This window comes from Emys orbicularis, chromosome 11, assembly GCF_028017835.1.
Source record: "Emys orbicularis isolate rEmyOrb1 chromosome 11, rEmyOrb1.hap1, whole genome shotgun sequence".
NCBI lineage: Eukaryota > Metazoa > Chordata > Testudines > Emydidae > Emys > Emys orbicularis.
The window spans coordinates 67,479,667-67,493,402 of NC_088693.1; the positions used below are offsets into that span (position 1 = coordinate 67,479,667).

The 13,736-nt window shown below is 40.2% G+C and overlaps 1 protein-coding gene across 1 annotated transcript in view; it reads left to right on the forward strand.

Moving 5' to 3' along the window:
- Positions 1–13,302, forward strand: part of SPAG16 (sperm associated antigen 16) — a 771,051-nt gene extending 757,749 nt beyond the window's left edge. The window contains exon 16 of the mRNA XM_065413738.1: positions 13,127–13,302. Within this exon, the coding sequence (XP_065269810.1) occupies positions 13,127–13,302 (176 nt within the window). The remainder of the gene's footprint in view (positions 1–13,126) is intronic.
- The last annotated feature ends 434 nt before the right edge of the window (positions 13,303–13,736 follow it).

Below are 13,736 nucleotides of genomic sequence, written 5' to 3' on the forward strand. Positions count from 1 at the left end.
ACTCTCAACCACCTGATTCCACTTTAATCTCATGCATCCTTCATCATAAATGAGGGCCACATCTGAAATGTTCATTAGGCTCAGTGCACTCTATAAGGCTGTTCTAGGAGCCAAGGGAATTGTATTAGAGAGGGAGGTGTTAATTACAACCAGTTAGAAGTACAGTAGAGACAAGAAGTGCATTACCTCAGTGTTAGAGCTACAAAACTCATGCAAAGGATGCAATCTGTTTCAGTATCAAATATATTTAAATTATGGACTGTTGCTATGGCTTCATGACTGCACTCTGCCATGAAGATCCAGGTTCAGTAGTGAACACTGGCTAATGGGAGCCAGATTTTTAAAGGCGTTTAGGCACCCAGTGGGATTTTCAAAAATGCCTAGGTGTCTAATTCCCATTGATTTCAATGGGAATATGGTAGTTAGGTGCCTAAGTCTTTTTGAAAATCCACTAGGCACCCGTCTGCATCTTAAAGTGCCTAAATCCCATTAAAAATCTGGCCCTTCATTCTTTAAGCTAATGATAAGGTTGAATAGATGACACATATGGGGATCCATGGGGAAAATAAGTCATTACTTACATCCTGGTCTGATCTTGTACTCCACTCGCATATCCATATTATCATTTGAGAAAGAAAGGAGGATCAAAGAGGCTTGTACTGAATGACTGCAGGCATCCAAAAAGAGAGAGAGGAGTAGAATATTAATAAAAAGAGGGTTATTTTACATTCTACTAATGCTTCTGAAAATTGTGTTTCTATTAGACAGAGACAGGTTTTTGAATGTCTTGTTGTCTTTATGTTTATAAAACGCAACAGAAATATTGCATTGTGAAATGACAGAAAATCTATGTCTATATTTTGAGATATTTAACCCCTTTCTTAGGCCGGTAAAAAAAGATAGAAATCTTGCAACTGGAATAATATGAATGCCCTGATCTTTTAGCTGGACATCATACTGACTTCTAATAGTGTAGGCCATTTTGCATCAAAAATTATATACAGGGATCCCAATGCTAAAGAAGTCCAGTGTAAATTCCAATTTGTAACATGTATTTTGCTATCACTTACATTATTCTAGGTTTTCCAGAACACTGAGAAAGGTAAGTTAAGATGTTTTAGTTAACATATTTCACATCAAGGTTTGTTTCTCCCAGATTGTTGTAGGAAAGTTGCTTGAAATATCAAAGAAGTAACTAACACATTTTGGGGAAGGTATTTGGCTCAACGTCCAGTATTTATTCATTTGAATTGAAATTTCATGTGTGCCATTTTAATAGAAGAATAAAAATTGTTATTAAAAGTGATGGTTCAACTTGAACCCTAACTGTAATGTGGATACTTTCCACTTGATCAGAAATTATTGTGGAAAATGTCCCGGCGAATGGAGTTTCATCTCAGGACCTCATTTAGATAATTTTATGATGATTAATTCATTTGTGAAGATCAGCAGATTATACTGATCGTTACTCTTTTCCGCAGTCACCTTCCACTTATGCAGAATTTTAACATTTGACATTTTCCTGTCATCTCCTTGCCCTGCGGGCTATAGCAGCAATGTTATTAACGTCACATTCTCTGAAATTCCTCAGACCACAATTATTGATCGAGTCCTTACTCTGATATGTCTTCGTACTGCTTCCCATTGACTCAGCATCGTAATATCATTAATATTCCAACAAATGTGCTATCGTTACCAATGTATATTGGGCCAGTCCGATGTTTAGATTCACAGATTATAAAGCCAGAGGGGACCACTGTGATCATCTAGTCTGACCCATATAACACAGGCCAAAGAACTTCCTTGAATTGATTCCTGTTAGAATTAGAGCATATTTTTTAGAAAAATGTCCAATCTTGATTTAAATATTTCCAGTGATGAAGAATTTACCAGTACCCTTGGTAAGTTGTTCCAATGGTTCATTACCTTCGCTGTTAAATTGGAGCCATTGGATTGTGTTATACCTTTGTCTGCCAGACTGAAGAGTCCTTTATTATCAAATTTCTGTTCCACGATATAGGTACTTCCAGACTGTTCATGTCTTCCCTTAGCCTTCTCTTTGTTAAGCTAAATAGATTGAGCTCCTTCAGTCTGTCACTTTACAGCATGTTTCCCAATCCTTAATCATTCTCGTGGCTCTTCAGTGATCCCTCTCCAATTTATCAACATCATTCTTGAATTGTGAACACCAGAACTGGTCACAGTACTCCAGTGGCGATTGCCAAATACAGAGGTAACACTACAGTGGCTATAACAGCCAATTTCAAATGTCTGGCTATCAGTCCCCCAGGTCTGCACATGACAAAACTGCTGACCTTTCTGTCCAAGAAAAGTATTTCACTCCAAGTGTGCAGAAATAGTATCGGTCATGCCTGTCAATATACAAAGAAACTAGGATCTTCCTGAGTTGCCCAAAGCAAGAGCAGGCACTCTCCCACACTTCTTCTCTGTTGAGATCCCCATCACAAAAATAAAAAGCCTTCTTACTTCTCGCTGCACCCGAACCCAGCAACTTTATATGTATACGTGCATCACCGTAACATTTTGAGAAATCGGATGAACAGATTGAATTAGTTTATACCAGTGGATATTGTACAGGTGAAATACCACTTAGTTGACATACAATTCTAACTAGTCACTACCAAAAAACTAAAAGCTATTCATTTCTGTGAGGATCCATTTCTTGCTCTATTTCAATGGCTTCTGTAGCTTACATCTCCAAATTCACCTTGTTAAAGTGCTTTGATAGGTTAGACACCTACCTGCTATTGAAAATCGATGGAAATTGGGTGCCCAATTCCCTTAGGTCCCTTTGAATATCCCAGCCCTTGGTCTGTTATTTTTTTCAGCTTGAGGATAACTCTTGTCTGTGGTTACTACCAGAACAGCTGGGCCTCAGAGACAACATCAGAGACTAAGTGTGTAGTTCATTAATGGATCCTATTCCTCCCTTTTTTCTCAACAATGCACTTTTTATCTTCTCCGTGAGAATACCCTCCTTGTACAACAGCTATTGAAGAGTACCAGATATTCCACCCCAAACACTTACACAAACTAAACATAAATGACTATAAATCCTCACCTATGTTTGCTCTCTTCAATTACCTGCTGTTAGGAAATTCTTAGCAGAGTTAATGATCTTTCCACTGTTTACCAGAATGCCATCTGCCAAGTACTTAATCTTATATTGTGGTAAACTCAGTTGCACAGGTGAACATACACGCACATATATAAATATATACAATTGATATTTAGACAAACCTATTCCTACTAGATGCAAATACAATTTGTTTTTCTTCCAGGTGGATAGAAAAGATAATGAAATATTGCCATTCCTAGATAAAAGATAGAACTGATTGTTTGTAGAAAGTGAACCATGAGCTCATCCTTCTGGATCTAGTGTTGAATGGTGAATGTCTCCACAACTTCACTTGAAAAGTGACATCTAAAAACAGTCCTCCAACACATACCACTTTCTTTTCTTTTTCTTTTTCTATTTCAAGAAGCAACCAGTTCAAAAACACTAAATACCACCAAAAGGCCAAATAAAATCTAATTTAAACAAATTCATGTTTAGCTGAAAAATAACTGTACACTAATTGTCCAGGATATTATAAAATCTTTTATAAGACTCTTTAGATAAAGGATTTTCTCCTGTCAGATACCTGCTTTCTCTGCTTTGAGTAACTTTCCAGTGATTTTTTTTTACCAAAAAGCAATTTGTCAAGTTCTGAGAACTGTTCAAGCTTTGGAAAGAATGCCTCTCCATCTAGGTCAAGTTTTCCTTATAGAAGAATAATCAGAGCTAAACAGTGTGCTCCATTTGAATTTGCCAAACGCCGACCAGATCCCTTAATCTCCAAAAACTAAATGCTTATGGACATATCCTATAGTAAGCCCATCTGTTGCTAGGGACAACCCTCCATCCAAAGGGACTGAAGTATAACCAGCTGATGTGGAATCGATGTCACCAGTTCTGATGCAGCACCATCACTCTACCCTGATGACCCATCACCGCGACAATGTGGACCATTCTATGCTTCACTAAAAGCCCCCTACACATTCCTAAATTTCTATTGAGGAATTTGCCTAGAAGTCTTTTTTTCCCTCTGGCCTTAATTCCTGTTACAGTTCTCTTCCTTGAATAGTTGAGTCTAGTGACACATAGAATCATAGAATATCAGGGTTGGAAGGCACCTCAGGAAGTCATCTAGTCCAACCCCCTGCTCAAAGCAGGACCAATCCCTAGACAGATTTTTGGCCCAGATCCCTAAATGGCCCCCTCAAGGATTGAACTCACAATCCTTGGTTTAGCAGGCTGATAGTAAATCTGTGTCCTGCCTTTATATACCCTCAGTCAACATGAAAAAGCTAAATTTCCCCTTACAAGGCTCCAACAGTTTCAGTCCTATTAAAGAACCAAATAAAAGTGGATCTGTCCATCATAAGAAGCCCCTACAACAACTCATGTGCTTAAAGTTAGGCCTTAAGTACCTTCCTGAGCCTGGGACTCTGTGTATTTCTATTCTTTTCTTTCTGTTGATCGTCTCCTACTCCCTTTATGCTGTTTTGCAGTTGGTTTATCTAAAAACAATAAGAAATACGGAGTCACATTAAAACTTCTCTATTTGCAAAGTGAGGCCCTGGTCCTGAAAACACTTACGCATGTAAGTAATTGCATTGAATTCAATGGGACATTTTGCATGAATAAGATGACTCAGGAGTTTAAGTGTTTGTAATAATGGTAATTTTTCCTAATGCACATTGCCAGATCTCTAGCGTCTTTGACTTAGGTAGTCCTGAGAGAAAAATCAGTGATTTCTTAACAGGAACTAAGTGTCCGTTCAGTTCACTCATTAAAAACCATTCCCTGTGTCAGCAAATTCTAGAAGTCCTTTCTTTCTTTCCCAATTATCTTGGACTGAATTACTACAATATTTTGTAAATTATTCCGTATAAATTAGCACCTTCTTGAGAACATTCTTCTTCATTCCCTCTTGTGAAAAACTTAACTAAAAGCTCTCTGTGGGGAGGGGGGGACGGGTATGTGCTGTTACTAGCAAGAGATGATTGTTTCAAAGATTTATTCATGTGCTGCTAGAGTTTAGGAATTATAGCAATGTCAAAGAAGTGCATTCCTAAGCAAAACATAGTTTACGTGTGGAAGACAAGAAATAATTACTGTATTTGTTGAAAGCTGTTTATGGAACAAAAACATATATAAAACATCATTCGTATGGTGCAAATCAGCTGCTTGGTAAATAACATTCTGCGTGGTATGACAGTAATGAACAATTTTATCTACAGCCACTACAATCACACTTTGCAACAGCTGTTAAACATTTTATCTACTCTGACTGAGTCTAGCCCTCCAACATTTGCCTGTAAAGTCACTGGTGTGTGTGGATGCCTTCCCTTCCATCAATTCCTACTCCGCAAAAGTTCCCAAAAATAAGTGCTTGTGCGATTTCACACTAAATTTAAACTTTGTGGGCCAGATCCTCAGCTGATGTAAATTGGCTTCAGTCAGCTCCTCCGATTCACAGCAGGTAGGGATCTGTAAATTTAGAGCCAAGTCCTTTCCTCCATGATGCCTACAATGCATTTGGCAATGGGTAGGCCGTCTGACCACAGCTTATTAGATTTACAGTTGTCCCACTTTCCCTTGTACTCCCCGATCCATTGGCCACCTGTTGTTTCTAGTCTTTGAGTTAGTTTGCAAACTGGGTAAGAGACCGTCTTTTTGTACAGGGCCTAGCACAATGGGGACCCAATCGGTGATTGCGTCCTATAGCCACTATTGTAATATACGATATAGTAATAATGATGTAAATTGTTGTAGCTCCATTGGCTTCAGTGAAATTTCAGCTATTTACACCAGCAAGGAATTTAGCCTCTCCCTTTTCTCCCCTGTTTTTACCATATGCTTTTGACAAAAGGAATACTTTACAAAGGGGACAGGCTGTGAAAACATATTTGGCACAATGTGTACTTTAAAAGATGAGTTGCAGGTAAGGTTTCAAAACAACTTCTCTTACAATACGTTATATTGACTAACAATCATGTACTAAAAATAAGCTAAATTATATTTCACCTCTCTTTGAATGGGGTTGCAAAGTCCTGAGTAATGACACCGGTTGAACCATTAATGTAAATCCTTAAAATATAAGTAGTTTCTTGATACTTTTCACTTTGAGGCATCTTTCTAGAAAAACAACAGATGCCTCTCCACATACATAGAAGAAATCAATGGAGGTAATCAATAATTCCCTCCACAGGTAATAAATGCTGAGAAGCATTTCTGTCTATCTATATTGATCCTGGAGAATTGCTTTGAATTGGTTCTGATGTGTATAAAAATCATTGTCATATCGATCAAAGCTTTGCTTTCTTTCTATGATATGTTATTTCATCTATGCTACACATAATAGTTTCAGGCTTCTTCCCTATGCAGTTATGATAAACAAAATAGCTAAAATTCATGCAAGACACCTGTAATTTGAATGAAATATGAAATGGCTGGTTTTGTTTCTTTGAAGAATGCTTTGCTTACAGTTTTAAGGAGAGCTGGTGGTGGTAAATTGGGGAAACTGTTGCTCTTGGTTTATTTTCAATGAGAAATATAATTATTTTTATTACCTCCTTCTTTCATTAGAAGCAATGATCCAAGTCAAGTATTCTTCATTTTCATGAATAGTCAATATAAGTATTGACTACTTATATGAATAAAGGCTGAGGGAGGGTTTTACATGACTTTTTATGCATTTCTTGTTCTGTTCCACAAATAAGCCAAAGAGTTAATATTGGGTCGACAGAAATAATTGAATTAGAGAAAGAAATAATGCTATTTATATTCTACTTTATCAGCACTGATGTCTCAATCTAATAGGAAACATTAAGTAGTTGGTTGGTTGATTGATTTGTGTGTGGCATTTATTAGACTTTTTTGGCATTCGTGCTACCAAAATTCTGTAGAGGCACTAGGCAGCTTGGTCCTGCTAAAACAGAAATATTCAGAGTATTCAATAATTAAATTAGATGCATAATTTCTACATTCATTTGCCTGAAGAAAAATTCAGTGCTTCAACATAAGTATTATCTTATGATTCCAATCAACCAGCCCTTCATTTGTCTTTGGTTTGACATGGACATTTAGCCATAATAGTCTAAGCCTATAGCAGGATTTAGTAGGGAAGTAGAAAGCAAATTAGGTTAGATCTGTTGGAGTGTTTTCTTTGGCGGGCTCAGTTTCTGTTTGATACATTAGCTGCAAAACAGCCTTTGGGATTGTGACTTGTTCCTTTAATAACAAAAAATCAAAGGCTTCGGTCAACAAGATTTATTAAGTGTCAAAGCCAAATATCAGTAAAACAGTCTGCTTTTTAGGCTATTCCATTGCAAAAATGGCATTGTTTATGGATACTTGAGTACGTCGCCTCGTAAAGCATTGCCTAATGTTGCCTTGGCAGAGCTTCGCTCCGAATTCATTTTAAAAAGACAGCTGGTAATCATTGCTGTGATTTCTATTAGGATCTCCTGGAATATGAATTGTCAATTTTTTTGTCCTTTGACAAGTACAGGTCTTGTTCCCTCTACCCTAGGTAATTTGGCTTTATCAGCCCAGCAAATTAATCTTGTCTAGTTTTGTGTTCTGAAGAAATCTATCATGCAGTAACAAATTAAATTAAACTGCTTCAACATACCAGCACTATTTTAGATGTAGCCAACAATTCATATCATGAGATGGATTTCATACTATATTTACATAAAGTGGTTTCATTATTGTTATTATTATTTACTTAGCACCAGGAGTGTTTATGGCTCTTGATAGTCAAGGAAATAAAAATACAGATCCCTGCTTCCGTAGAACTTAAAATCAAATGTAGTTAAACATATAATGGCCATGACTTTGGACTCATATTGGCTTTATCCCAGGGCATAAACTTCACTGGAGTGACTCTTCATTTGCATCAGTGTAAGAGAGATCAGAATTTGGTCCCTTAGTATCAGATGTCTACAAAATGTCTCTAGCTCCAAAATCTTACACATATTCCTAAAGTTATAAGGCCAGATCCTCAGCTGGTATGAATCAGCATAACTCCATCAATGGCCATAGACCTACACTGACTTACACCAGATGAGGTCTGGCCCATAAAATAAAGTTATAGCATCTTTTGATATTGCACCTCTATTCTTGAGAGAACACCAGGGTATGTTTTGTATGTGCAGTCTTTCTAAAAGGGCAATGTTGATAAGAGGGCAAGGGGAGAATTGCAATGATCTTCAGGATTTTATCATTGTTCAGGTATATATCTGGCCAAAACTTCAGGATTATCCTTGTAATTAATCAGTGTCTAAAATAAAGATCTTGGCTAATCTGTAAATGGCAGCATGACAAGCTACCATGCAGGAGCTTAGAACTGGAGTCCAAGAACAGCTCTTTGCTTGTAGGACACTGGAATTTGGGAACAGTGTGGAGATAGCTAATTCAGCTGCGGAGGGCATATGCTCCGTTCCCTTACTCTGCATTTGGAGGGAAAGGATCAGAAGGCCCTAATCACTCAGAAAAAGCCCAGGAAGAACAGAGAGGAAATGTGACCATACAGTCATAGCCTCCCACACATTATATATCTGCCTCTCCCCCTTGTATGGCCTGTACAAGGGAATTAAGCTCTATGCTGCTGACCAGTAGAGAGGGAAGGAACAGACACAACAGATACCAAAGACACATGCAATAGGGAATTTTATGAATATATCCCACCATTATGACCTCTGATGGCTTCTGGCATTTTTTCCACTGTAAAGCAAGAAGCAAGTATAACTAACAATGTCATAAAAACAGGGCCATCTCCTGTGGCTTTCTGTCTGCACAGTGATTCACATTGGTGCTAACACCATGCAGCTGAACCAGAAAAATTACCCATATTCCAGTCACAGGCAGGAACAGTGTAGCTGCATTAGCGGTAACAGTGGAGTGAGTGCTAGAGTAGATGGAGTTCAGGCATTTTTGCCACCATGTCATGAAAACCTGCCTAGTGGTAATACCCATAAAGACCCCATAGGTTTCAAAGTATTTTGCAGTGCCCCTTTTGGAACCATATTACTCCTAGCACGTCCCCAGTGCCAGTACTCTACTGCCATTGACTGTCTTGCTCAGGGGCGGCTTTATGTTTTTTGCCGCCCCAAGCACGGCAGTCAGGCAGCCTTCGGCGGCACGCCTGCGGGCGGTCCGCTGGTCACATGGATTCGACGGCGTTTCTGCAGGTGATCTGCCGATCCTGCAGCTTCGGTGTACCCACCGCCGAATTGCCGCCGAAGCCACAGGACTTGTGGACCTCCCACAGGCATGCCGCCGAAAACTGCCCGTCTGCCGCCCTCACAATGACCGGCAGGCCGCCCCCTGCTGCTTGCCACCCCAGGCACGTGCTTGCTGCGCTGGTGCCTGGAGCCACCCCTGGTCTTGCTGCCAATCCCGTACCCTCCATCTGTTCAGGAGTATTACAGCTGATGAAGGCAAAAATAAGTGTGCACAGTCCTGCTTTGAGCAATGACTGTAAAAATGGCAGCCTGAGTTTCCATGCTTGTTGTCTCTGTGACTCCTGAGCTAACGTGCTCAGTTGCTTTCTGTTCCTCTTTGCCAGCCATGCTTCCTGACATTGGGATCTCAAAATCAAGCTGGGTCCTTTCCTTCTTATGCATCATCGCCTGTAATAAGGATCCAGAGGAACAAATGATGACACCCCTGTCACCCATTATTGGCAATGGGGTTGCACAGGTGTAACAGCCTGGAATTAATTAACAATTCCCGCTGATGATGCATAAGCAGGAATAGAATCCAGCTCATTCTCTTAACGGTGTTGGCTCAGCAAGGCTAGCCGGAGTAAAACAGTACAGTCTTATTTTGTCATTAATGTCAGCAGAAATGGTTCTGAGTATGCAGAGGGATCAGATCTGCTGAGTAGGAAGATGCCATGTTTACATAGCCATTTCCAGAGTACTTTGTGAGGCAAATTACCTTGTAGCTTACACTGCTCTCAGAGAGTAACATGCCACCTCAGGTGAGTCGGCGGGTCTACATTCCAACAATGGCCAATTTAGCTGCATCAGTGCTAAGCTGATACTGTAGATAGGGCCCCATGAAGACCTGCTTAGTCATTCCTCCTGCCTCACAGACTGAGAAGGAGGTGAGGGTTCAGGACTGGTCATGGGGCAGCCAGAGGCAGTGGGGCACCTTTGCTAGCTGTGTGCCCAGTGCTGTGGGTGAGCCCGTAGCAGTGTGGCGCCAACAAAGGCCTTGCAAATGGTTTGAACTCAATAGGGTCTTCCCTGGCATTACATGTTGATCTCAATCTTGATGCTTTGCAGCTTCTACACAGTGGGCCAGATACTCGGCTGATGCCAATCAGTATAGTTCTATAGACTTCAATACAGCAGTGGAGATTTACACTAGTTGAGGATTTGGCCCATAGACTCTGTAGAACTACATTGTATGCCATATTTTTCTCCTCCCATGCGTGCTGCATCAAAGTGCCTTTGTTAATGTACAGATAAGTGTGCTTCGTAAAAACACCAATTGTAAGTAGATTTTTACATGATAATCATGTAATCGTTTTTGTGTGGTTTGCTGATTGGAGAACATTTTGATCAGCAATAAAATGCAATTTGTTTTCTCTTCGAAACAAGAAAAACTCATGTTGGCAGGAAGGAGGGAGTAAATTTACTTTATAATCAGCAAATCATCATGAGCAAGTAGATCAGTGTTGAGATAAAGGGTAACGGAAATGAGACATTCCCATTATGTGCCCTCTCTTCCCCATTTGCTGTTTCATTCACTCACACATTCACTCACACACCCTTCTGCTACAGAGCAAATAAGTTGCTTTATTCATAGTTCACAATAGCAATGCACCATAAATTGGCTAGCATTGAATGTGTGTGAAAAGACCATTCTCCACCAACACTTACATCCCCCACAAACATCTTTCCCAGAGAGTACTAGCTATCAGACACATACTTCTTTGATCACTACTACACCATCTAGCTAGTTGTTACTATATTTTACTATCATTTTCAGATATTCATATGCCCCAACCAAATAACATAAATATCTGTTTCTTTCAAGCATATGATTTAGCTGGCAAAGGTTATACAGATGCACCGTTAGGGCCTGTCCTATTCCCCTTGTACAGTAGTCAGTGAGAATTTTAACTAAACAAATAAGTTTATTGTTTCAAATATCAATTTGGATTGATTTTACTTTCCTAATGTTAACTGGGACTGTCCAAATCCTCCCTCTTTTGAATACATGCATTTGTTACTGTTTTTAAAAGATGAAATGTGACAGTAACTCCCTACCCAGCTGTTTCAGCGTTAAGATTCTGAGCTAAAAGTCTTTTTTTTTTTTTTTTCTTTTCTTTTCTTTTTTTTTGCCTCTTAGGGAAAACCTCCCAGCAATTGCCCATAGTCTGGTTGCAAGTGAAATCCATATGTAATGCTTCTGTCAGCAAAGACTTGCTAAAAGAGAGTTTATAATAAATATTCGCATCTGGTGCTTTGGACACCCTAATCCATCCTACAGATCTTTGCTGTGTCAGGCTTTGTTTTAGATGAAGAAGCCCGGTAGTTATAAAGGTTTGCAAATAAAGCATATTTATCATGGTTAGCTCTACTTCCATAGTTCCACCTCTTGTACAAATAGCCATGACCACTCCAGGCATAACCTGTGATTTAATGTTCTCGATGCATTTTTGAGATTATTTTGCCAAAATGTTTCACTTGATAAATGGAGAAAATGGCATTTGTTTATCTCACACGCTGTCAAATGAAGCCATCGTATTGTGGTGAGCATAACAAGAGACATCATTGTCGTGAATTATTCTGAAAGGATGGACAATATATTTCCAGGATAAAATGTACATCAGATTCTGATACACAAGACCTTGTGGCTTCAGCATCATTAAAATTACATTTTCTTTTGGGCCAGATTCTTCCCATGCACTTGTTTGGTCATAAGTCCTGATCAGCTATTCATGGAGTAGCTGTGGCCACACTTGGCCCTGTTTTCCCTACTCTTCCTCAAAAACTTTTGCTTCAATACCGCATTGACTTTGTCAATGTCAGCATTAATTCAGCTTCTATGGGTGATATGTCTTTGCTTTCAGGGGAAAAAAAGTACCGATACATAAAAAAGGGCTATAATCATTCTGAGGGTATATTGAACCTGCCTCTAATAGCTAAAGGTGTTTGACCAAAATCATGACTTGAAATACAATGATGGCTTTGTTGAGCAGACCATATCTGCCTTGAAATGAATGTATTGATTTTTTTTGTTGGGTATTGTTATTGTTGTGTGTGTACGGACATATGTGAAGATCCTGATTATTGCAGTTAATTTCGAAGCAGAGAGATTCTCTCATTTGATGGCTGAGAAAATAAGGGGTGATTCAAATGTATCACTTACCAGCTGTTAGTTATGCTTTTTATTTAAACTGCAAAATAATAAACTTATAAATACATACTGGGCTTGTTTAGACTGATAAGATATAGAGGCCGCTTGTTCTATAAATAAGTGCAAGGAAGCTTTGGACTTCTTAAAACCTTCCCGCCACCCCCTTTAACTGCTGTATCCACTTCTATATTAACTGTTTAATTGGGCTGGGAGTTTTCATTGGAACCTAAGGGAGTTATGTGCTCAACTCCTGCTAAAGTTCAATGGAATTTAGATGCCTAAACTCACCTAGGCACCTTAATTTATTATGCTGGGAATATCAACATTAATGTCAGAGGGCCGGATTCTGGTTCATTTAGGCGAGATATGGCATTTTAATCCAGGAGTGCTGACTGATTTGAGTGAAATTACCTGTGGGCTAAAGGGCTTCTCAGCGAGAGTATCAGAATCTGACCCTAAATCATTGAACCAAAATAAAAATAGAATAGATGCCTTCCCAATGAGCCGCAAGTCCAGGTCCTCACGCTGACAGCTCCTCTGTTGTTATTGATGGATGTCGCTTTCCGCTCAATCTGGGTGCATTTCAAGCAAGAGTCCACAGCCTCAGCCTTCCCAACTGCAGCCTTTGCGCCCTCCGGTCGCCTTCTAGCACTCTGACGACTTTGCTCTGAATTGCAGGTCACGTCGTGGCCCTGGCAAGCAACGACGGCACGGTGAAGACCCTGGAACTCAACTCGGGGCAGCTGTCCAGCTTGGTGGGCCACGAGGACGAGGTGCAGAGCGTTGTCTTTGATCACAAGGCAGAGCACCTGCTTTCGGGCGGCTCGGATGGAACCGTTCGACTCTGGAGCTGAGTGAGCCCCGCTGGGTGTCCGGGTCAGGGCAGGCTCAGCGCCTGGGGGCACCGATTGGCCACCAGGCCAGCAGCCATTCACCGGCGCAATGTCTTCGCCCTTATTGTTTGCAGGGAGCGGTCATTGAGTGAAACGGTGAAATGACTCGAACTCTGCCTTTGATCCAAATAAAGTCCCGCATTTCTCTTTGTGCGGAAGCGTGTCTTTCTGAACCTCGCCTTTGGGGGCTGCTGGAGAAGTAGCTTTACAATGACGCCTAATGCCAGCCCAGACGAATTGCAAGGAGGCCGGTTTTGACTGTAACACAGCGAGAGCCACAAGAGCTCAGCTACCCCCCCCCCTCCCCCGACACACACACACACACACACACACCTCCCCCACCCCCCCATCCTAGCCTGCGATCCGCTCCGAAGTTTGAATAATGCAGCAACGTG